The 24,579-nt window shown below is 38.0% G+C and overlaps 1 protein-coding gene across 5 annotated transcripts in view; it reads left to right on the top strand.

Moving 5' to 3' along the window:
- Positions 1–24,579, top strand: part of NEBL (nebulette) — a 246,327-nt gene that overhangs the window by 87,437 nt on the left and 134,311 nt on the right. For 3 of the 5 annotated variants that reach the window (XM_038127749.1, XM_038127750.1, XM_038127748.1), the window contains one exon: positions 21,766–21,873. In XM_038127749.1, coding sequence (XP_037983677.1) covers positions 21,766–21,873 — 108 coding nt within the window. Of the gene's footprint in view, positions 1–21,765; positions 21,874–22,221; positions 24,310–24,579 lie in introns of those variants that run through there. The other 2 variants (XM_038127747.1, XM_038127746.1) reach the window with 2 other exon arrangements.

The following is a 24,579-nucleotide window of genomic DNA, read 5'->3' on the forward strand; positions in this document are numbered from 1 at the left end:
GCAAAGGGCTGTTTTGGCACATTTTGAGATTCCTCTATCATCTCAGTCTTCCTCATCTGAACTCCAAATAATGTCAATCTCATGTTCAGCTGTAATTTTTGTCATGTTTATGTGCCTGATCTAAGATTTGGTGGGAAACAATTGACAACAACTTGCAACAAAATTTGTTATACTTCTGTTCTGTAGTTTCAGGAACCATCTTTTCATTGTGTTCTATTACTTTTGAAGATAACAACAGCAAAACAGAAACAGGAGCACTTCCTGTCTGTGTACTCACCTGTCTTTGGGAAGCTTCCACTTCTGAAATTAGTAAAATGTATTTACAAAGCCAAAATTATTCCTTTGGAACTTCAGCTTTGCAGTCATCCTTTGTAATAGCTCTGCATCTTTTGAGGGCCTCTCTCCATCTGGTCCGAGGTGGTACCTGAATTTCTTCTACTGGAATCTCTCCAGTCACAGTAACATAAGCTGATGAAAGCTTGGATGCCTGTAACTTTCCAGAGCTCCAGCTTATGGATAAGAAAGTGAAACACTGTATGTAGAGCAGCCAAATCTGCTGTTTATAACATAATGGCAAGATAATGACTGTCTATTAAGATGACCTGCTTTTAAGCCTAGGCTGCCTTTTACTTCTCTAGTTATAGGGAACTGCCTGTAAGCTGCAGGAGCCAAATGCCTCAAGCTTTTAATTTTGTGTGATGCAAATTTAGGAAAATAGAAAGTGGGAAACTAATAGAGATTGTGTTTCTTTGGTTGCATTCTACCAGCTGCCCCTTTTGGTGGTGAAAGAACTTCTACAGAAATAAAAATGGTGTTTGGTAACCTTTAAAGTTATAAGGAATGAAACATAAGGTTTTCTTTTATTCCAGCTCCTTTACGTTCTGACTTCCAAACCAAGAGTTAGTTCCTCCAAGTGCCTAAGCCCAGTTTATTTTTATCACAAATGGAAGACCTTAATATTTAAATCAGTCCTAGGGATTCAAAATATTAAATTGCCTTTTGAGGCCAAGTCTTCTAAGTCATGTAATAGCTTTTTGAAAACCATGTTCTTCCCTAAGTTATAATTCAAAAATAAACAAAAAATCCAAATGAGTTCCATAAAGAACTCCCTTTTAATGGTCTTATTCTGTAGTTTTGATACAAATAGACTCCTGCATTTGAGTAATTAGAAGTGAGAAACTGTACTGAGATAACTAGAATATAAAAGTCACTGTAATTCTCTTCATAAAATCGGGTATTATATGCTTGGGTGCTGGGAGGGGAAAGGTGACATCTGAAAGGAGTATTTTGGCATGACTGCCTGTTTCTGTCCCTTCCCAAACCTGTTTCACACCCTTAGAGACGGATACTGCGGACTGTTGGTTTGGTGGTAGTTTTAAAAAATAGTTTTCTGAACACAACTGAAGTGTTATAAATACATAAGATACCATTGTTTAGATTTCATGGGATTTTAAAACTAGTGAAGTTCCTAAAACTGAAACAGAAATACGATTCAGTAAGCAATGATATTAATCAAATCTGCTCTGGTAACTGGGGTATTAATTTCTTGCCTTTTTCTATTTCTTTGATCTCTAAAATGGGGAAAATTTTCTTATTTTTATACACTTGAAGAATTATATCCAATAAGCATCTAGCAATGAAATGATGCCGGCTAATTCCTTTAGCCAAGCGCTTCTTGTATTTAGCAGATATTCCTCAGGGACAAGGACATTTTGGGTTGAAATATATTGGTGTTTAAACAGCAGTGAAATTTCTAGGTTTTTTCTGCCTTGTAAAATAGTCTAATTTTAAAACTAAAATAGGATGCAAGCTCTCCTAGGGCTTATGTTGTAGGTGTATATTTTTCTGTTACTGCATATGTAAAATTTTTTTAGCTGTTTTTTATTTCTTTGAAGGGAAATTGCTCAAATGATGCTTTAAAAAGATTTATTTTTTAATTTTTGAAAGAGTCAATAAAATCAGGAAATAAAATTATATTCCTGATATTGATAGATACATATTGATTTTTGGATTGGAGCTCAAGATAACAGTGTTCAAAGGGCACAGATTGAGAACGCAACAAAAACCATCATACAAATACTGTCAGGAGTGGGAGGAGGAGTTCGCTGGAGTTCACAGAGAGTGTCATGAGGAAAAATTCCGGTGTTGTTTTTTTCCTTCAAAATATGATGAGCATTTATTGTAGTCCATTTGTAAAAGTGTAGCTTTACATGGATTAATAGGAGAAACTAAAAGCAAAAGCTGTGGCAAAGTAATTACATGACAGTCATATGTTTCCACAAACAATATCTGCAGTAAACATTTGTCTTATTTTAAAATACAAACTGAAGCAGGAAAATAGATCAGGTTCTGTCCTTCATCAAAAGAATACTGGATTAAAACATCTGAATTTTGCAGATACAGCACACTAATGGTACAGGGACACTTAAACTGCGAGGGTCAAGATGAAGTCTTTCAGAAAGGAATAGGAGGAAAACCAAATCCTCCAGATTAAAGCAACTGTTTAAAAAAAATTTGTTTTTGTCGCAAAATAGAAATAAAAAAACAAGGAAGAGGGTTAACTGTTGCCTTCTTCCCTCCTGGGAAATATATCAGACCATATGTTTGAAAATAAGAAAACTTTTTCTTCAATTCTATGGCAGCTGATGTTGGAAAACTGTTACGATAGTGCAGTGCTGACCTCCTGTGTTTCAGGATATAACAAAATAAGCGTGTGAGAAAATGTTTTGCAGTTATGAAGTAACACATCGATGGCTTTTTGCTGACAAGTAGGAAGAAAAGAGAACACTGTCTTCTCGTTCAGCATTATAAATACACTCATTTAGGATTTCAGATTTAGCTTGCTGGTATCAGGCAGTATACAGATAGTAATTTTGCCAGGAATCTTCATATTAGTGCTTGAATTTTCCTAAGAATGGGTGAATCCACGGGGTTTGGATCTTCCTTTCTTCTTTTAAACATTTGCTATCACAATATTACCCCTATTATTATGCCATTTTCTTTATTCTACAATCTTGGGGGGAGTTGACTCACTGAATAAAAGCCTGGGTTGTGAATTAGACAAGGGGAACTGTACTCATAAATGAGAACGATACTGAGAAGGTTCTGAACTTAGTGTATCTGTTATTTATTTTATATTAATTTTTTTGTCTTGTCCTTTGTTCATTTTTCTTTCACTTAGTTTCCTTTTATTTCTATAGTCTTCTCTTAATGATCTGCCCTTCATTTTGTTTCCCCCTTATCAACCTTTTCAGTCTTTTAACTTTTTCTCTGATCTCTTCTAAAAAGAATTTTGCATGTACTCAAATGACATAGTTATCTATCAAACCCATAGCCATTTCATCCCTAAAATTTTGTTCAAAGGTTCATGTTTGCTTTTGTAAAACAAATAAGGAAAGCTTTATGTTGGACTCTTTTTTTCTCTGGAAACCTTTGGTTGTGGAAAGTAATTGATTGTTATGTCAAGATGCAGTGGAATCCAGCTTGGGAGGATTGATTATGAGCGTAAAGAAAAAGGCTCCATCTCTGGTGATGTGTTGTGGGGGGGAAGGGAGATGAAAAAGAAGAAAAAAGTAAGAGAGCACAAGGAAAAGAAGAGGTTAAGAAGAAAAAACTTTTTAACTTTTAGACATTGTGAAAATGGGCCTTGAAACATTATGGCAAACAGACTTTTTTTCGAAGATATTTTGTGTTGTTGCTAATTATTGTGTGAAAATTGTATGCAAATGTGATAGGGGCTGGAGAAATAGCTACAATGGAGCAAAATCCACCTTGTGTTATTCACTCAGTTTTTCTCAAAGTTCTGTGGCTTCATGTGTATCAAAATAGTCATAGTGTTTCTGGCTTATTATGGAGGTTTTGAACTCTTTGCAGTTAGGTTTTGGGTGGTGAATATAATTTATAGTTGTAATTAGTTAATGCTGGGAGGAGTGCTTTCTGCCACTTGATAAGGGCAGATCAAGTGTTGCATGTGCATTTCTAACCTGTACATTTTGGACATAGAATTGGGTAAGTGAATTACAAGAATTGTTGTCATTCTTAAGCATGACTTTTACCATTTGTCTGTATTGTTTTCAGCAAATTAAAAATAATAAATAGATGTTATTTCTGAATGTGTTGCTAAAAGGTATCCAGGAATAAACTCTGCTCTTGCCTTCTGCTTTCTCCACATTGAGGCTCAGCTAATAATGTGACTGATGGCTCGGCAGGGGTCTGAGAAGCCTTTCTCAGCCTCATCCAGAGTTCCTGTGCATCCCAGTATGGATGGAGGTAGCACATCTGGCAGTATTTGCTTTGAAGCAGGAAGCATGAGTTTGGGATTGTGGCACCGTCTCCATTGCACTGGCTGGCAGAGCAGCTTAAGCACGTGAAAAGCATACACTGCATTCATTCAAAATGTGGTTGAGCATCTGTAGCTGTGTATACTCCCTTGAATTCCTGGCAGAAATTCCAGCTGAATCAGCTAGAATTGCACCTGGCACTTCCATCGCACTATGGTAAAAGAAACGGGTTGACCTAAAAGCCAGATTTATGTGTATTTAGTTATGGAACTCTCAATAAAATCAGTGCTAACTTTAAGGGCTGTATATCACTTTGGAGTTGATAATATATACTGTGCTTGGGTAATTTTTCCCTTTTTTTTTTGAGGGGAAAGAATAGTGTCCTGTTTTTCTTACTGAGTCTTTCTTGGTTGTAAGATGTGTATGTAATTACTGGAGTCACGGAATTGCTTTGGTTGAGCTGAAGGAATCATAAAAAGATTCATGGGAAAGATGGTGTTTCTCTGGGCTCTGCTGAAGCTTTTTATGACTTTTAAAGAAGCAAGATGTGGTGTGGAGTTCACCGAGGATTTGAGGCTATAGTTAAAAGTAAGTTGGAATTTGTTTGACCTTTTTGCCTGTACATTCTTTTCAGAGCATTAGGTGGCTGAGGTCAAACTGAAATGTGTCACTGGTCAGTGTCTGAATTTAATTAGTAGGCAAGGACTTGGAGAACTCTAAAGTACAAGATGCTTGTTCCCCACCTTCCCTTTTTGAATAAAAACAGAACATGATCTGTTTGTGTTTTCCTTCCACCAGCTGGTATAGTTTCTTGAATCTGTTTGTGTCTTGTAAGGTTTAAATGTAGGAAATGTTACAGATAACTGTTGTACTGCCAGGCTGGTTGCTCAGCCTGGTTTATGACATCTGCAACAGTTTATGTGGACAGTCACTACTATATATTACACTTAATGACAGAAATTATGAACAGTTTACCATATTTGCTGAGCTGATTTCCTGACTTCCTAGTAAAAGTTGCCAGCTTTATGTTGATTTATAGATAAATCTAAAAAACTAAATTCATACATTTTACTCTTGAAGAGACAGAGACTGTTGTAGATGAGTATGATGAACTGTGATAGAAATACTGACATTTAAAAAAAGCAATACTCAGCTAGTTGAAAATGGCTTTCCTAAGCCAAAACACAGTAGTAACACTTTGCATCTTAGTAACAAATATGTTTGTGATAACTCAAACATTTTTGTTTCTGAATTTCAGCCTAATTTCTTTACGTACTACTCTCAGCATTTAAAAGAATGTCAAGCTTGAATAGTTTTGAGAGAATGGCATGCCTCTTGTTTCAGAACAGTTTGTAAAGAATTTTTGTACATATAGTCTTTTAATAGTTATCACATCAAAGAGAACAGAAGCAAGAAATTCAAACATATTAAGTGTTCATAATAGGGAGTTTTTATAAAGTAATCTGCCTTTGATAGGTTTCAGTTATTTCCATGTTATCAAAATGACACTGTATAAATCCTTGCCAAAATACAATTTAGATAGGGCCTTTAGTTTAAAATCTTGAAGTATTTAGTAACAGTTATGGCAACAGAAATATGTGTCTAATTTTTTCCCTTAAAACTGGAATATATTTTATACTGACTGTTAAAGAGTAATAGAAAAGGAGATGATGTTTTGTCAGGAAATTCTCAGTTCTTTTTCTGTGCTGTGTCATCACTTAGTCATGTATTTTCTGTGGTGCAATTTTGAATTTTTTACTCACGTAGCACAGTGATGGGTAGCTGAGAAGATACAGGGTCATTGATATTCTGTTAACCCATGTTTCCACAGTGTAGTTATTTTTGTCATGATTTGAATAGATTATATAGGGTATTGAGGCTGTGGTGCTCTAATTAACACCTTTGTGTTCTTGGTAAAAGATGCCAGTGCAGAGTCCTCAGTACCAGGTTTGAACTGGAATCCCCATGGATACTGTGGGGATTCAGCCCAGTGGCCACATCTCTGTATTTCCAGGGTTCCTGATCTTTGTTGGGGGTTCTTTCTCACTCTGTGCCTAGTGTGTCCTTCAGTGTGTGTTCACCAGGACTCCCCTTATTTGGTTTAACTGATAAAAGCTTAATTTGGCATCTACCCATAATTAAAAATTTCAGAGGATAAAGTATTTGTCAGAAATTTGGCTGGCAGGTGGAAATGGGCAAAACAAGTTTCCCACTACAGTGCTGTTAAAAACTAGAAGAAGCTAATGAAAAGAAATAATTAAAAAATTAAGGTACTTGTCAAGAGTTTTCTCGTGGCAGAATTGTGTTTAATCTTAGTGCACAATATGATTGTGATAACAAGTTTCTGCACATATACCATGATAAATGGATGCTATTCTTTTATGGGAATGATTACATTGTATGCATTGGCATTTATGGGACCTTGTTGCATTTTTTTAGAATATTCAATCTTCTCACTGTGTTTTCATCTATTGTTTTCTCTGACAGCTGGAATAAGACCATGAAGTCAAGTGGCAGAGGCCAGGAGGTCTTTGGTTACCAAACAGCCTTTCTTCTTTAATTTTCAAATTAGATTTGTTTGCTATAGTTGTTATTTTTCTGTTTCTACTTGGTGGGTTTTTTTCAGTTCTAAAATAACAAAGCAAAAACTTTGTCCAAAAGTCTTCCTGCAAATGTAATATATTAGTTATGTGCAAAAGCAGTGTCATATAATTGTCTACTGCATGTGAGCAAACAAGAGGTTTTACATGGAGGCAAATCACCCTGCAGATAGTTTTTCCTCTCCTTCCATCTGAAAAATTAGCCTTGCATATGCATCATAGTTTAAATAACTGGTCTTCTTTTGGGTCAATAACCACCATCTTAAAGAAATGACACTTCAGAGAAGTCTTAAATTCTTTGAGCACTTACCACTATCTTTGACAAAAAAGTTCAATGTGAAATTCAGCTATAGTATCTTTTAAGTTTATGTTAATTGACAAATCAAGAAATGTGGGCCTTTGGATTGCTCCTTTGTAGTCACTTACTGCCCTGTCACTGCTGCTGTTTCCCTCCTTCTTCAAGTTTTTTATTTCTATGCTGAGTTGCCTTCTTCGTAGTCTGAATTTATTTGGCTGCTTCTGCAACTCTTCTACTATATGGTACGTAGATGAGATGGAGGGGAAGATGATGAGGAACTATTAGCAAAAATATCATAATTCTTGTGTGATATTACAAGCATTAAAATACTGCAATTTAGTTCTAATTCAGGGTGGGTGTGCCTTAATTTTTTTTTCTTTTTAACGATTCGCCATGTGTTTCACACTGCTTTCCATTTGCTGGATTCCCTTTGCTCGATGGTAACTATTATTTGTCTAATTGTGTATATTTTAAAAATTAACATTTTCTATTTCTGTCTGATTTGATGCTGGTGCTACTAACAAAGAGAAAACTGAGACCAGATGGTTGCCAAACAGTGAAGCCACCTGGTATTCTTGCAATGCCAAATATATTTTCCCCTCCATTTTTCTTTCAAAAATTACTGAGACAGGTCCAGGATTTTTTGAGGGTCCCAAGAATTCTTTCATGCAGTCAGAAAAAGATACCAAAAGATCCTCTTAAATTTATCCTTGAAATTCTGTTCCCTTCTGTTCTTCTCTTTCACCGGTGATTCCATCTCATGCTCTCTTTCCATTGTACCACTTGGGTCTACCACTGGAGCTCCACCCTCCTGACTCTCACACGTGGTTTGCAAACCTTGCTCCACTGAGGAGCCTCCAAGGCTGAAGCTGAAGGCCTGCCTCTGATCACTGCTGGCTCCATCACCTCTGCAGCCACCCGCACTGCCAGGATGGGACAAGGAGTTTCCATTGCAAGCAGAATCCAACAGGGTGAATCTGCCAGGAGTGCTTCTCCCCACCTTTTGGGTTATTATGAGTGCGTAGCAAACAAATGAAGAGCCACCCTGAAGAGCATGGCATTTTGGATGTGCAGCCATCTGATTGCCATCTGATACCTTGTTGGTCTGAGCACCAGATCTGAAGTGGTGCTGCTATCAGGGTCATGACAGTGTGAGCTGGGACTGACATGACCATTGTTTAAGGATACAGCCGTGCACACACACTGCACAGTTTACTCAGAGTGGCAGAAGTTAGACTAAGCTAACCAAAAATGCTGTTTCTCTGGTAGGAAATCTCATGCACGCTCTGCTCCCCATGCCAGTGCCATATGCTGATGTGAGCTGCGCCGTGTGCGTGGTGGCAGACGAGCTGCTGGAATGTGGGCTTCTCACTCTCTTCAAAAGTCTGCTCTAGGCAGTGCCTGTGTCAGTATTGATACATCTCTGAGACAAGCATTTAATGCACCATGTTGACACAGGTCTGGGTCAGGGAGTGGAGTGTAACTCCTCACTTAACTGCTGCCTGTCCTCTGTGTGTTCTTCTTTCCTCTGCCTTTGTACCTGATTTTCTGGACCCTGCTGGTCTGTAGGCCCCAAACATTTTGAATAATACTGACACCAACTCCTGGGTGCTGTGGCTCAGTAAGTATAAGTGTGTCCATCTGAACACCCTGGTTGAATTCTGGCAGAGAAAACGGCTGCCACTATGTCAGCTCTCAGCAAATACCGAAATTACTGCAGTATTTAATGGCTGTAGTCCTAGAGTGTTTTGCTAGGAGCTGTACAAATTAAACATAGAAAAACTGTATCTGCCTGAAAGGAACTTAGACTCCATCTGGAAGACTCAGGAGAAGGCTGTAAACAGATGAGGAAATGAAAGCCATAATAGGTTTGGTATTCAGCAGTGTAACAAATAGCTGTCTCTAATGCTATGTGCACAATGTACCTGCATCTACAAATTTCTTCTAATTCCTTTCTTCTTGCCGTTATCTCATAGTGGTTGTGGCAGCACTGAACTTTCTTTTCAGTGCACTCTGTCTTGTGCTGAGTATATGGTTTCTCTATTTCTTTGCTCGCTTTCCTTTTATATTATGTGCCTGTTTCCAGGATGTTCTACGGGTGTCAGAAAAGACAGACATCATTCCTTTGGCAGGTTTTGATCATCTCTGTTGCTGCACCAGTGGCTGCTTCCCGGCTAACATGGTGTCCCTAGATAGCTGCAAGCCATCATGCAGAGCACACCCCTCCAAACAGTAACTGCAGCTGAAACTGGGTTTTGAGAAGTCCACGTTCCTGCTGGTTACAATGGGTTGGACACCGTCCCATTACAACACACAGACCAGTTCAGCAGCAGTCCTTTCACGGAAAATACATCAGAGTGGTCTCCCTTCAAAATTTCTCATGCTTTGGAAAATGGAAAATACTCCTTCATATCTTTCCATCAGGCAGGAATTATAATGTGCATTTAAGCTTTGTGACAGTAAAATAATATAAAACCAATATTGTGGTGGAAACAATGCTCTTGAAGTGCTTGCCCAGAGTTACTCCTACATGGTCTGTTTAAGCAACAAGACATAATGATTTGAAAGTGCTTTACAGAGGTGGATGTATGGAGTGACAAGGATGTAGCTTCTTCTGGTTTTTCCATTGTGAAGAGACAGTGTTTTTCTTTGAGCTTTTTTTTGGTATTATACTAGAACTAATTTTGCAATATTTACCATTTCTCAAAGTCTGTGAATTGTAGTTGACAGGAAGCCTAAAGGTCAAACTTACTGCTACTTTTCCCCACAGCAGAAAATACTAAATGTTTTCAAGGAAAAAGACAATCACTGTTTGAAATCTGGGAAGCTTTTTTCTGATCTCTGTAATTCAAATAATCGATTTGGAAAGCACATGGTGCAATTGCCACAAGTTGTGTTTCCTTTCTTATTATGCCAGCACATCAGGGTAGTGTAGGCATTGGATGAAATTCTCTGCAATTAATGAACATTAAATTTAAATGCATCTTTTATTCATCTTGTTTGATTTGTGCAGGCTGGCTCTATTACTACTCTCAGAAGCTCTATTTGATTTCTGTAGAATATACCTCCCTGCACAGGTGAATTGGACAGGGCAGAACAAAATTCCTGTTGCATCTTACCTATAGGATATGATGTTTCCGGAGATATTAAAAAGGGGATATAGCATGCTGGCTGAATGTAGGCTGACATTTTTCCTTCTAGATAAAGAAATCTCTAAAAAATATGCAAACCATGTAATATCCAAAAAATTAGCATCTTTTGGAGTTTTTTTCTTTTTTTTACATAATGTGCTAGTCTATTTTCTTGCATCCAAATGTCACATGGAGTTTGTATCACTAATATCAGACAGTCTCTGTCATTAGCCTCCCTCCCCTAAAATAAAAATATTATGTTGTACTGGGGGGAATAAGTTCCTTCTTACTGGAGGTGAAAAAAAAATAAACAGCTTTGAAAGTTATGAAAATTTTACAGAATCAGTCTCTGTTTCACAAGTAGAGGACTTTACAGTAGTGATAGAGCTCATCTGTGTAATGGTTTCAAAACTTTAAAAGCAATCAGAAGGTATGATGTATCAGATATAGGACTGTAATTTTTCTCTTTTATAAGAAGGAATGACTTCTTTCCTAGTTTTCCCTGGTCAGTAAATTAAAAAACCCCAACCCCAAGCCTATGCCTTGGAACTGAAAAATAGTTGCTTTCATTACACATTTCTAAGGAAGTTTTGAAAAAGAAGCACGGGATAGCATTTAAATAACAAAGACCCTTCTTTAAATTCTCACCTTCTCTCCACTCACTAAGGGCCATTTAACAAAGGGAGCAGTTTTTACAGCTGGGGTGATTTGCAACTGTTCTCCTCTTCCCTCCCTCCCCTACTGCTTGCTCATTATTACTAGCTAACGTCTCTGCTAAGAAATGGAAAGTGCAGCCCCTATCTGCTCCTTTGGGATGCCTGGTCTTCCTTTTCTGCAGCAATTGTGTTTCTCTTTTTTTTTCCCTCCCTCCCTCAACACTTTACAGTTAATTTCTGGAGTAATTCCTTGAATTTGTGGACTCTTTCTTTTCTTGACACTTATTTTTTTCTATATAAGCAGGCCCTGCTGCTGCACCCCACTTTTTGCTCTGATCCTAGCCCAGCCAACTGTCACGTTTTAGCCTGCAGGGAACCTTCTGGTACTAACATTCCTGCCTTGTTTTTATTAGAAGGGCATCTCTCACAACATATCCCTCGCTGTTTGAAGCAGAAGTCATGTGTATTCAGTAGGAATGAATAATGGATGTATTTAAAGGGTAACTTGCCCTTCTCGTTCCTTTGCACATCATAAATAACCGCTCTTTTAGTTGAGTTTTACATATTGCTCTACACGCACAGTTTGAAAAAAATCTGGCGATTCAGCTCCCGATTTAAAAACCACTGCTGTATGCAGCTGATAGTTTGTGTGTCTGAAAACTGATCCCACAGCAAACTCAGTACTGGCATCTGTGTGCAACTCTAGAATTCTGAACATTAGGAAACCGGCCATGAATTTATTTGGAAGTAGCTCACGAGAATACAGCATCACACGAAAAGTACAGACAATATAATGGGGAATGTTGGAGCTCTGGATAGAGTTCATTTCACCTGGCTTTACGTATCTGCTTTGAGATATCTTTAGATATGGTCTCAAGATACCTAAAAGTATTTTAGGTAGTTTTAACTTGTATTTTTAAATTTCAAGATATTTTTAAGATGTTTTAAATATAGGGTTTAAAAAAAAAATTAAAGTATCTTCAAGATGAGCCAAGTTCTCTAAAAATGTCTTTTCTGTCCACTCACTGTAAATTGTCTACTGTAAAAGTGAGTTGGTTGATGAAATTGCGTGTAGTGACATCTGCCTTTTGTCCAACAAGCCCACTGTTTCTGGCCAGGTATCACCATCTGAAGAATTCCCTGGGGTAATGGTATTAAAGGGTAAACTGAATATAATTAGAATTTTCCTACTACGCGTAAAAAGATTTAGCTGAGGCACCCAAAGAAGATCCTAAAATTGAAGGCCAGGCTTGCAAGATGATTTAAATGTTTGATCTCAATTTAACGATGTTAAAGTGAGAGTCTGAGCAGCAAATTATTTTGATTGGGGGGGAGGGAATGAGGGAACAGGATGTGTTTCTATTGCCCTTTTTACTTAGATAACTGACAAATGGAGTGCCTAATTTCCCTGTTACTCTCAACACCTCAAAACTAGCCCCAAGTTACCTTGCTCTCTCTAGAGGGCATTCAACTTGAGTGTGTGACTAAAGTTTTTTTCATATGTGTCCCTTGGGTCCTTTAGTGTTAGGAGCTGAGGATAACCTGTACCTCTGTTCCAGTGACTTCTGGCAGGACTGGGTCAAATTCCCGATGAGCATGGGGAAGTATGAACTCGAGCCAGGGACTCTGGAGTCATGCACCAGTATCATCTTTGCAAATGAGCTTTAAATGAGATTTACCAGTGCAAGCATTTTCTAGGAGCAGAGGCAAATGATTTAGAGGTATTGGAAATTGTGTAATCGGGTGATTTGAGCATCAGCATTTGTTAAAAAAAATACAGAACCAGGTTGGGACTCTGATTTTACTGGTGAGCTTTGGCATCTTCTGATCTCGGTTCTTGTGGCTATAATTTTGAAATTGTGTGGGTTTTCTGTCTGTCTAACAGTTTCACTCTACTTGTTGTTATTCTATTTGAGAGGCTGCTGATGTAAATATTTGATTTGCATTTATAGGTGGTTACCTACATAATGAATTGTATAAGAAATTATTCCCTCAAAGAGATTCAGCTAATGGACTTCTTCGAAGATTACCATTTTAGGGATTCAGTCATCTTTACAAACATTCGTCTCATGATAGTTTTGGAATTTTAGTTGGGACAAAGTACTTTCTGGGTCTGTTCCTTCTGCAGCTGAAATTTATTAGGACATTCAGACATATGTGGCATTCAGAGTTGAAAATGAATGAAAATCTAAACATAATAGGCTGAACTGCCCACTATCTATTTTCTGGCATGAAATTACCTTTCTTACATGTATTACTTTGTGCTCACCTTCCTTTTCTTCTTGTTTTAAGATGAAGACCTAAAGAGAGAATTTAGTCTTGAAAAAAAATGGGCTTTACAGTCAAATTCTGCCTAAATTTTTAGCTGAGACTAATCTCTGTGCCAAGCAGTATGTATTAACTGGAAGTCAATTTTATGGACTTCTTTTTTTTTTCCATTTTCCCCTCTAACTTTTGAAAAGGAAGCTCCTTCTAAAGCCCTATGTTTCATGGCGCCTTCAATAGCTTTGGCTTTATCTTCATTACTGAGTGGAAAAAAGATAACTTGGAAGGCAGACAAAATATAAGGATTTCAGAATTTGCTTAGAGTTAAGAGGGAGGAAGTGGTAAGTAGTCCCTCTTCCCTGGCCTTGGTTGTACAGAGACAGAGGAAGTGACTGCATGAGACATCCATAACTCACATGGCCAAGGGGGCACAAGTTGTGTACAGTGTGCATGGATTTTGTAACTGGGGTTGCACTGCAGGTGCCCACTTGATATATCAGCTTTCAAGAAAGAAGCCATAAGTGGCACAAGAAACAGTTGTAAGGAGGTTCCATAGAAACACCTAAAAGTCAAATGAGACAAGAGTCAATGAGACAAGAGGATATTTACTAATGTGAGTGATGTATAAGGTGCCAGCTACATGGTGTCTGAGTGACAGAGAGACCCCAAGCTTGCTGTTACCAGAGGCCAGAGGGTATAACTGCACTGTGTCTCATGATTTCCTCTGACTCCTATGTGCCTGCACATTGCTGAAATCTAGATTTTTTCAGTTCCTTTTCCTCTGCACTTTGTTCTGGGCTGCATTCTGATATCTCTCTGTTGGACTAATTTCAGCCTCTTTATTCTGCTACAGCAGTGAACAGTCCCTGATTTTTTGGGCAGTTGTTCATTAAAGTTTTACAGGTTCTTTTTCTTCACATGTCATATGCTAGATTCTGTTGCCCATTAGTGTTTGTTTTGGTTACCTTTTGTAGCATATGACTACAATGTGTGCCCTTGGTCTGTATTACAATTTTCTGAGGTCAGTCTTGTTTGCATCCCTTCTGTGGTTAATCTTCTTTACGTGCTGCTTTTTAGTTCAGTTTTTGGCTTGATGATTTGTGTGAATATTATGTACTCCTTGGATGAATATAACCATCATGTTATTTGGAATATTTATTAAGTAGGTTTTGTGAAATTTTATTTGGCGCGGCTTTTCAGGGAAGGGAGCGTTTGCTGCTTCTTTTGTTTTATTCCTCCCCAAGAATAGCTGCCTGTCTTTTGTGTGGATGTGCATTTGTGTGTTAATATCTTTCTGGTACCCGGTGGCCAGATGCCTCTGAGCTGTGCTGGTATTGTGAGCCAGCTATAAGGCTGCATGACGGTGGTTTGCATGGCGGTGAGCCCGAGCTAACACATCCTGCCTCTCAGCAGGACTTGCTAGCTCAGTCTTGGTGCCTTTGCCAACCAGCAGCTATGTATTTTCTGTCCACTATGGAGTGTAGGCATATAGCAGCTCACATGCTTGTGATTTACTGTATACTTCCTTTAGAGTACACAGCTCATGACTTTACAGTTGTCCTGGTGGCTGCCTGGTCATTCTCTTTCCCAATGATGAAAACAGTGAGACAGGGGCTATATGTTTAGTTCAGACTCTGGAGATAAAAGCAATATTCCAGGATTTATCAAATCTATACATGAGACATTTAAATGTGTTTTCTTCCCAACCCCCTGCTATGTTGGATAATTATTATTCTGTTTGGAGGAGTTTGCTGTCAGTGGTTTCACTTTTGAGGGTATTATTAAAATTTGTGGTAATTTATCAAGATACATTTGGATTATATATATCAATCTTTCATTTTCTGCCTGGAGATGAGATATGGTAAAGTCAGATCTCTTTCTGTTGTGGTAGAGTAAGAAATCCTTTGCCTCCCCAGGCTTCTGTTCCTTGGAGATAAAGTAGTTCAAACACAGCATATACCAAGTGATAGGGAGTGGACACAAGATCTGTCGCTATGTCTCTGTCATGAGGGTTGCAACCTCGTATCTCCTCAGCTGCAGTTCTGCACAGAATTTGTTTACTGCTTCTAAAATGTGCATGTAAAGTTTGTTGCACAAGTTAAATGGATGATAATCACTGGTGGACATGGAGGAAAATCAGCTTGTTTTGAGACTGGCCTGTTCTTTGTGTCATCTTCTCTGCATGTGCAGCCTGCAGCCTTTGGGAAATATTAGTGTTACTTTTTAATAGAAAAGAGTAGAATCTCACTGACTTTCAGTTTCTCAACAGCAGAACAGGGTGCAAGGTACTTTAGAGCATACTTAGTAGCATAAACATAATTTTTTGGTCAGAAGCCCCTATGTAGTTTCAGTGGAAGTAATTTTTGATGGAGTGGAGCCTAGTTGACTTTTTTGGATGTAAGCCTGTTGAAACAGTATCAGATTGCACTTTCTTCTGCCATAATTTTACTTGGATCCCAGCTACTGTTCACATGCTGTTGTCATACATCCAAATGGAGAACTCCCATCTTTTTCTCATTCTGAAATTTTTGATCTCTCACTGCCTTCAGTTTCCTGTCACTGCACATCCTGGGGTATGGAACGCTTTTGCCCATGCGTTTTCTCTGAGCCACTTGCATCATCCTCAGTATAAAGAGACCACATTGTAGAGACATTCTCTCCAGAGGCACTATTTATATATTTTAATTTGCCCGCATCCAACATTTTAACTGTTCTGAGGTGGATTCCAAGATTTTTGTTATTTAGCAGTAGCTCCCTGCTAAAAGTGCTGAGACCTTCAGGAAATTACAGTGCAAAGATTTGCAGATGGTCGGAGACTTGCTGAGACTGTACTTCACAGGGTGGCACAGACAGACTTGCCCTATGTTTGAATGAGGTATGTAGAAAGACATAATATTTAATGATAGCTATGGCACACTTGAAATTTTTACTCCATGTAACTGCAAAGGCTTTTTGTTGTGTTGGAGTATTGATGCTTTCAGTTTTACATTACCTTTGAATGAGAAACTTTCTTCTCTCAGTTTCAACTATTGTGATGAATGCTTTTGCTATGAATTGTGAAAATGGCTTTTTTTCTTCACAATAAAAGGGAAGAAAGAAAATCTAAAATATGACTTTGTGCATTCTAAGGAACATTTGAAAAAATTGCAAACTTCAGGCTTGGGGAATTTTTATTTTGCTTTATCTAAGAAAAGTGATGAAATCTGTAACCCTGCAGTCCCCAGTTACAGCAAAACTAGTTTATCAGTGGCCTTTTAGGAGTCTATGGCTCCTTTATTTCCCTAAGGAATGCCCAACCTACAGCTTCCAGTTCATATAAAAATTTTCAGGACTGTTTGGTCTGCCTTATATGCCATTCTCAATTCCTGTATTCCTGTTTAGATTTACTGTGGATAACAGTTCTAATTCGGTGACAGTGGGAAGATCATGTTTTACTGCCATTAGGAGGAGCAATGCTTCAGCTCACTGGGTACCATTGTTGGGTATTAGATGGGACTTAAATGTACATCTAATATGAGCAGAAGATTATTGAGATGTAGAGCTGTGGGCAGTGTTAGAAGACAAACAACGCCCATGAAGACTGAAACCTGGCTTCGCCAGATAGGATGTGTCTGGGATCTTCCCTAAAAAGGATTAGTCAATTTAAAAGAAATCGTAGCTGAATTTAGTCTAGAATTGTTCTTTACATTTGATTCACCTGTGAGCATTTGTTTTAGTCATGTTCATAAAAAATCTAATTTACAGATTTTGTCTCTGTCTTGCCATTAATTTTGTAAGAAGTAAGATAAATGGAGGCAAAACCAACAGTCTATGGAAGAAGCAGAGCCAAACAAAGGAATCTTTGCCAAGATGTGCCTCTAGGACTTGTACTGTGGGAGAGGATTTCTTGCCAGTCTGTAAAAACCAGTGTATTAGCAGATGGTGACCTTTGGGAAGTGGTTGTGTATGCTGGGCACAGGAAGAGCAGATGGCTCTGGGCAAGCCTCAAACACAGCATACCGAAACAAATTCATAAATATTCAGGGTGTAGTAAAGACTGTAGGTCTATGAACGTTCCTCTCAGGGCAGATGTGGGTGTGAGGGGTCCCATCCTCTCATTCTGCCTGCTAATTCCTTCCTTGCTGGACATGAAACATGATGTTGCTACAATCTGTGGGGCTATGTTGTGTATCAGATAAGGAAGGAGGCTGAATTTCACAACGACCTGGTCTGTACAGGAAAGTGAAGAAGGAACTGTACAGGAAACTAGCTTTAATATTTCCATAGCTTTTGGGGAATGAATATGTGCTCTGTAGTAGCTGAGTATCTTTTTGAGGTGGAGATGAAATTAATAGTGTTTCTGAGGTCACCGTTATTCACAGCTCTCCAGTGATGAGAAAAGAATGATAATCCACCATGTTGAATTCTTTCTCTGATATTTTTTCTTTGGTGTTTTTGGACTCCTATGTTGTTTGTTCAACTGATATGTGCTTTTGGTATTGTAAATGAGGCTGGACTACAGGTAGGTGCCAAAACCCCCAAGAGTACAATCAATCTTTTATGCTCCATTTATATTTTCAGAGCATTTTTCCTAGGCAAAATGAATCTTGTTACCCTAATAGGTGGCTTTGCTGCCAAGTGCCAAGTAAGTGTACTAACAAAAAACATGAGCAGTATTTTCTTCAGCCTAATATTTTATGTAGAGAGTAAGATGGACCTTCTGTCCTTCCCAGTAAGATGGACCCTCTGGTCATGCTTCATGTCTGACTTCATGCTGACCTCATGAGTATATTTACACATTCCTGTCTTTGGGTGTCTCAAAGATCTCTTGGTAGTGTCACAAATCTGAGAAGTTTGATTTGTGAAAGATCTGCTGGATCACTTAGTTCTTTCACTGTGGATCTGTGCAGAATTACTTCTCATGAAATATTTTCACTTAAAACTTTTTCATTTATGGTGATTTATTACAGTTTAATTTCTAATGTTTATGCCACACATTGCCTCTCAGAAGATCAATTTTTCAGGGCAGACACCACTGAGGGTGCTTTGCATCTGTGAGACTGCATTTTGGAGCCAGTGAGAAGCATTATGAGCCACTGGCTGGGATTTTGATGAGGAATTACTAAAAACCATCTTTGTAGGAAATGACTGAATTTATGATTCAGTCATTAGGGATTACATATTTCCATTTAAAAACTAAATTTTGAGGGTTTCAGTTTGTGATGGGTTGACCTTGGCTGGCTGCCAGGTGCCCACCAAGCCACTCTCTCACTCCCTCTCCTCAGTGGGACAGAGGGAGAAAATACAAAAAAACCCCAAACCACTTATGTGTCAAGATTTTTGGGAAAAATGCAAGGACTGCACTCAGAAACAAAGAAAAATAAAATTTATTCGCCACTTGCCATCAGCAGGCAATGCCCAGCCAGTTCCTGGAAGTGGTACACAGGGGGTTGCTTCTGAAGACTGCCTTAGTCATTCATGTCCCCTCTCCCCTTTTTCTTTTGTTGCACATGATGTTTTAAAATAAGGTGTATCCCATTGGTCAGTTTGGATCAGCTGTCCTGGCTGGGTCACCTCCTGACCCCCAGACTACAGAGGTGATGTTGGGGATGATGCAGTGCAAGCACTGACAGCAGTAACCAAAACATTGGTGTTACCAGCACTGTTCTGGGTACGAATACAAAGCATAGCATTATAATGGCTGTTATGAAGAAAGTTAACTCCATCCCAGACAGCCATGGTGTACAGTTAAATAATTTGCTGTAGTGGTGTTTGCAGCTCCTATAAAGAATATTCTTCTCAGTCCTAAATGACGGATGAGATCTTTATTATTTAAACATTTTCTAGAAACTGAGGTATTTTTTCTTTTGAACTTACACTAACTAGGACTTTTAGTGGACCGCATTTCAGGGAGCTTTGTTCTTCATGAAACATTACTTCGTGATTTTTATAACTCAAACTTACGTTTTAAAGTTAGGTAGCAAAATCCAATTATGCATATATTAACTCTGCTAATATTTTAAATAATTTACTTTTTTTTATGGTTGCAAAGTAGTTGCTCTGGGAACTGCAGTTAACCTTATTCCTGCGAAGTGATTTATTAATAGACAGGAGGAGCCCTTTTTATCTGACTGAGGGATTAAAATAATATTAAGTTAGAACTATCTAGTTCCCTCCCTTTCTTCTTCTGTTCCTTTGTAAGATGAATAAAGGTCATTTGAAGTTAATGGCTAGTACATTTGGAACTAATAACAGGAAATGCTCTTTCTAACAATAGGTAATCTCTCTTTTTGGCGGGGCTGAACCCATTTCTAAGATGTGTTCACTGGCTCATAATTCTGATAAACTTCAAGCAGTAAGGCTCAACATTTCCATATCTGCTGCCTGCTTCAGGCCAAATTTGAAATTTTGTGCAAAATATTCAGCAGTTTCCAAGGCTGAGACCATTCCCTTACTTGGAATTATTGACAGGTTGGTTGTTTTCAGCAGTTGGTTCAGCTGAGTGGTTGAACAGCTCAGTTGTCTTAGCATTAGGGCTAAGGAGTTGAAGCTTGCTGAGATGAAAGAGTCTTTTATGCTAGTCATGTGTCCTTGGCCATGGAGGGCTGTCCAATGTGGATAAAGTTTTGTATGACTCTAAATATAGAAAGTTCAGACATACTCCTAAGACCTCTTTCCTGGCACCAGAAGTCCTGGAACAGCATGTCCACCCAGTATGTTTAAGGGGGCCTGAGAGTCAGTGTGAAGATGGAGAGCCATTTGGTGGGAGATAATTGGCAATGAATATTGGAGTGCCTTGGTTACAGGGATTTAACAAGAAACTGTGAAGAGATGGACCAGACTAGTTTAGAAAGTCAAAATGAAACAAAGTGAGACCTGGAATATTGTGGTCAAACGGAAAGGAAGTTGCAGAGGGGTTGAACCTGGAGGAGATGAACAGAAAGGCATGGGCCAATCAGCCCATGGTTAGCTCAAAAGCCTGAGTGGAAGGGTCTCTTTCAGGGTGTCTTTGTCTCAGGGTGTCTTTGTCTCAAGGTGGCATGAAAATATTATACTTGTGTGAAATCTACAGCCAGCTCTACATCGGGAACACAGGAAAAATGGTAGTTTGTTGATGTGGTCATTTGCTGCCATGTCTCAATGATTTGTTTGATGGGCTTATATGTGAGTTATATTAAAGAAAAAGCAGAAGTCATTGGCATACTGATTGAGGTTTAGGATGGGAAGAACAAACTATATTCTATAGCCTTGTCAAACTTAACTTTTGTGATTTAGAGGTATTTCTTCCTGTGCATCACCATCATAACATTAAGTGCTTGCGTGTAAAATAAGCCTAACCTTGAATTTGGTGCATATGCTCAGTGTTTTCTGGTTATCAGCTGTGTGAAGCAGAATCCTTCTTTGTCTGTGCTACTGGTGTTGCAAAATCTGGATGTGTGTAGTAGTAAAGCAGGGAGTATAGGAAATAACAGGAAGTTGTTATGGATAAGGTAGCTAAATCCATCCATGGATACATGGGTCCTGACTGTTATTGATGCAGAGTTTTGTCTGTTGCTCAACAGTGGCATAAGATTTTGAAGATTTCATCTTGTTTCTTTATGTTGAAATTGGATACCCCAAGACTAATTTGCAGAAATACTGCATATCTGTAGAGGTAACCCAAGCTTATAATTTAAACATATTCAACTGTTAGGAATCGGAGAGTGAACACACTGAGACCCCTGTATGTTTTGGAAATGAAGCTTATTTTACTTCAGTTTGCAGGTTGTACTAGTAGTGTGGATATTACCATTCCCCGTTTCCAGGGTGCAATATGAAGATTGATTAATGGCTGTGATGAGAGCTATATAAAAGCTTCTGAGGAAACTAGTATTCTTACCTTGATGGTAGGATTTGAGTAGTCTGGTCCAAAAAAAGGACACAGCCACTTATGGAACCATCTCTGCTGTGTACACAGTAAAGCAGGGGGCCTTGCCAAAGGATAATATATGAATACCTGATTAAAGACAATATCCAAATGCATATGTGCAACAGGGATAAATTAAGCTTTACAGGCAGCCATTCCATAACTTATAAAGGTTTGACTTCATGATTTCTAAATACTCTTTTCATGCAGTATTTTTTTTAATGTGTAATTTATGTTTCAGCTGGGAAAGAGACTGGTAGAATAATCATGAATAGAGGATGAAATATGAAGTTTAGAAGAATTAGAAGACTTCCAGATTTAGTTATAGGTATTCTTCTTTGTGTAAGAGTAGGTGCTGTAGTTTTGTGGTAACTGGTTTGAGAATGAAATGGCCATAGAGAATACTTCTACAGTTGCAGTATTCATAGAGGTGAGCCTGTGGCACCCCTGGAGGAGGCATTAGCTTGGGCACTGGGAAATTTTGCCCAATTGCTGTCTATCTCTGTTAGTGGATAAAGGCAGGCTTCTCCTTTAAAGGCTGAAAGCCTTTCACAAGTGCTTTATTTACACTAAAAATAAATGCCAAATTGCTAGGGGCACATTGTGGAAAATGAAAACAACCCTGTTCTTCTGTATTTTCTATTCTGTAGGTAAAATACAAAAGAGACTTTGAAGAAAGCAAAGGAAGAGGGTTCAGTATTGTGACCGATACGCCCGAGTTACAAAGACTGAAAAGGACTCAGGAACAAATCAGTAATGTATGTGACTGCTACCTAAAGTGATTGTAGATGGAGAAATAGTGTGTCTAAGAAAAGGTGTGTGTGTTGGTGTTTTTGATGAAGTCTGTGCGAGTGAACAGTCTGATTTTGGTGATTGATTTGTGTATGCCAGATTTTGAAATGTGTGTAACTGTATACCATGGACTTGTACAGCACATTGGCAATGTGTGTTCACCTCTCCAACTTTCAGCTAGTATGCTCAAAGTATGTTCTTTATTAAAATGATTTGACTTTTTTTGCTCTTTTAATAGATTTGTCTTCAAGTAAGAATACTTTTGGAACTTTTAATTTACTTTTTCTTTATATGAAGTATATACATTATGTAAGTTTAAAAGCTTTGTCTCTTTTTTAGCAGGGGCTGTCAAAATTAGCAAAACAAGAGGGAATTTTCTAGAAGCACATAAAATTTTGATGCTGAGTTTTAAAAGAAAAGACGTCCAAGACAATGCTCTGCAAGATGACAAAGAAATAGCAAATAGCAAAACCTAAAACCTAACATACTTCATTAGTTTACAGAAATGGGATTTTTAAAAATGGGATTTTTCCTGACATGTCTTTGCTAAGAAAGTTATTTATTTGTACTGCATTCTCTTGAAGCATGTTTAACTCACTGCATGATGGAATATTGGTGATACATAGTGCAAATTCTGATATGTTTGAAGTAGGTAAGAACTGGTGTGAACTAGAAAAGATGCAGAATCAATAATATTCACTTGTCTTGGCTTCCCTTCTGATCATTCTTCTGCTGCAAGAACTTGTCCCTATAGATTATTTTTTGAAAATATTTTTGAATCATTCCCTGTAGTAATAAAATAACAGCAAGGCATCAGAGACACCCACTGTAAGTATGATCAGAAGAAAATGATGGGATTTAATTACTTGAAAGAAAAAACCTTTTTTTCAGGTTGGGATATTATTGAAGAAAAAAGTAATTGAAAAATACTTATTTTTCACAGCAGTGGTGGTTTACCATTCTTGCCAAAGCATTCATTAGTTAAGATTTTGATGTCCAGAGCCAGTCTTTGAGATGAAAAATTTGGGCTCATTTCCTGGAGCCTTGGCCAATGGAGATGACAGTTAATTTAAGAGCCGTGCAACTGCTCCTGTATGTAGACAAGATGAGAACAAAAGCTCATCTCATGTTCATACTGGGGCTAACTGAAATTACTGGCTTGTAAGAGAGAAGAATGTATTTTTTGGAGTGGCAAAAAGCATGGCCATTAAGGCTTCCATTTGGGATCTGGGAAACTTCAGTGACTCCCTGGTTTTAATCAGCTGCATTTTTTATTCAGACTGGGAAGTTAAATTAGGTCCTCTCACAGCCTACATAACTTCCTCAAGCAAGAGTGATTCCTTTCTGTGGGGTGGCTCTGGAAGGCATCAAGGAGATGAAACGAGCGAGGCTCTGGTGAATACTTAATCCCTCGCACGGGTCTGCTCTCTAAGGAGGGACCGAGAGGAGTGCCCTGCAGCAGGCCTGTGGTGCTCAGTTTGGGATATTGGCCTGCCAAGAAATTTATTCAGATCTCCAAGCCCAGTACCCTCAACAGAATAGTAGGACACAGCTCACTTGCATGCTCTTATCTCTCTCCTGTTCAAAGCACATTGTGTTTTCTGTCGTGGGAAAAGGAGATAATAAAAACAAGTAGTTTTGTGACATGGGAAAGAACTTTCTTCCCATCTCTGCTTTTGAGTGGATCAAGGGAGTTTCTGTTCTAATGGAATATCTTGTTCCACAGTTTATGATACTGTCTGGTTCCTGAACCAAAGATACTTACCTGCCTTTTCAGATCCAGAAATAGCTTTTAAAAATGGGAAAAGTGGTTTTATTTCAGGTTTTTACCCTTGGTCATTGCCTATATGATTACTTTCTCTTCATTTCTAAACACGCTATTCTTAACAAAATAGATTTGATCTATCCAGTAGAGATTTGTTTTCTTTACGTATGTAGCTGACAGAGATTCCAAGTCAGGGACCCTATTAGGACTAATTAGTCTTGAAGGGTGAAATGGAATTTTAAAAGGTGCATGATAAAAGAAGTTGCATTTATTTTCTGTTTACACTGAAATAATTAATTTATAGCATTATATCCTAGAAAGATAAATCTGCATAGGCCACAACTTCAATTTAATTAGAAAGCTCCTGTATTACAGAAATGCCTTCCACACAGAGTAGTTTCTGTATTTGTCAGATAAGCAGTATACATCATGGACTAAGGATCTAATTAAGATTTCAAGACACTGAAAGGTAAGCCCTTTAATAATTCTAAAATAATTTTAATTTTCATATACAGAAAAATGGAAGAATACTAATGTATCTATTTAATTTTCAGTTTAGTTTTGATTTCACCTTGAAGTACTAGAAACTCCTCAAAGAGCCTATTTGAACCAAAATTGTAACTACTTCATTGAAGGGGTAAGTGATAACAGTTAATTATGTAGATATCCTTGATGAAAATAAATAACAAAATAAATTTTATTATAATAAATGTTAAATAGCATAAATATTTTTAAAATATTATCTTTTATGTCCTGATATGAAGTTTGGCAGCATATGGATATTAGCGCAGTACTCTGACTTTTTCAAGAATGTCTTGTGCTATCAATATAAACCTTGTGAGGAAAAAAAATGATGAAGGTAGTGGAAGGAGTGTGGATAGATAAAGGGGGTTGAATTTTGGTTGTT

Source organism: Motacilla alba, chromosome 2 (assembly GCF_015832195.1).
Source record: "Motacilla alba alba isolate MOTALB_02 chromosome 2, Motacilla_alba_V1.0_pri, whole genome shotgun sequence".
NCBI lineage: Eukaryota > Metazoa > Chordata > Aves > Passeriformes > Motacillidae > Motacilla > Motacilla alba.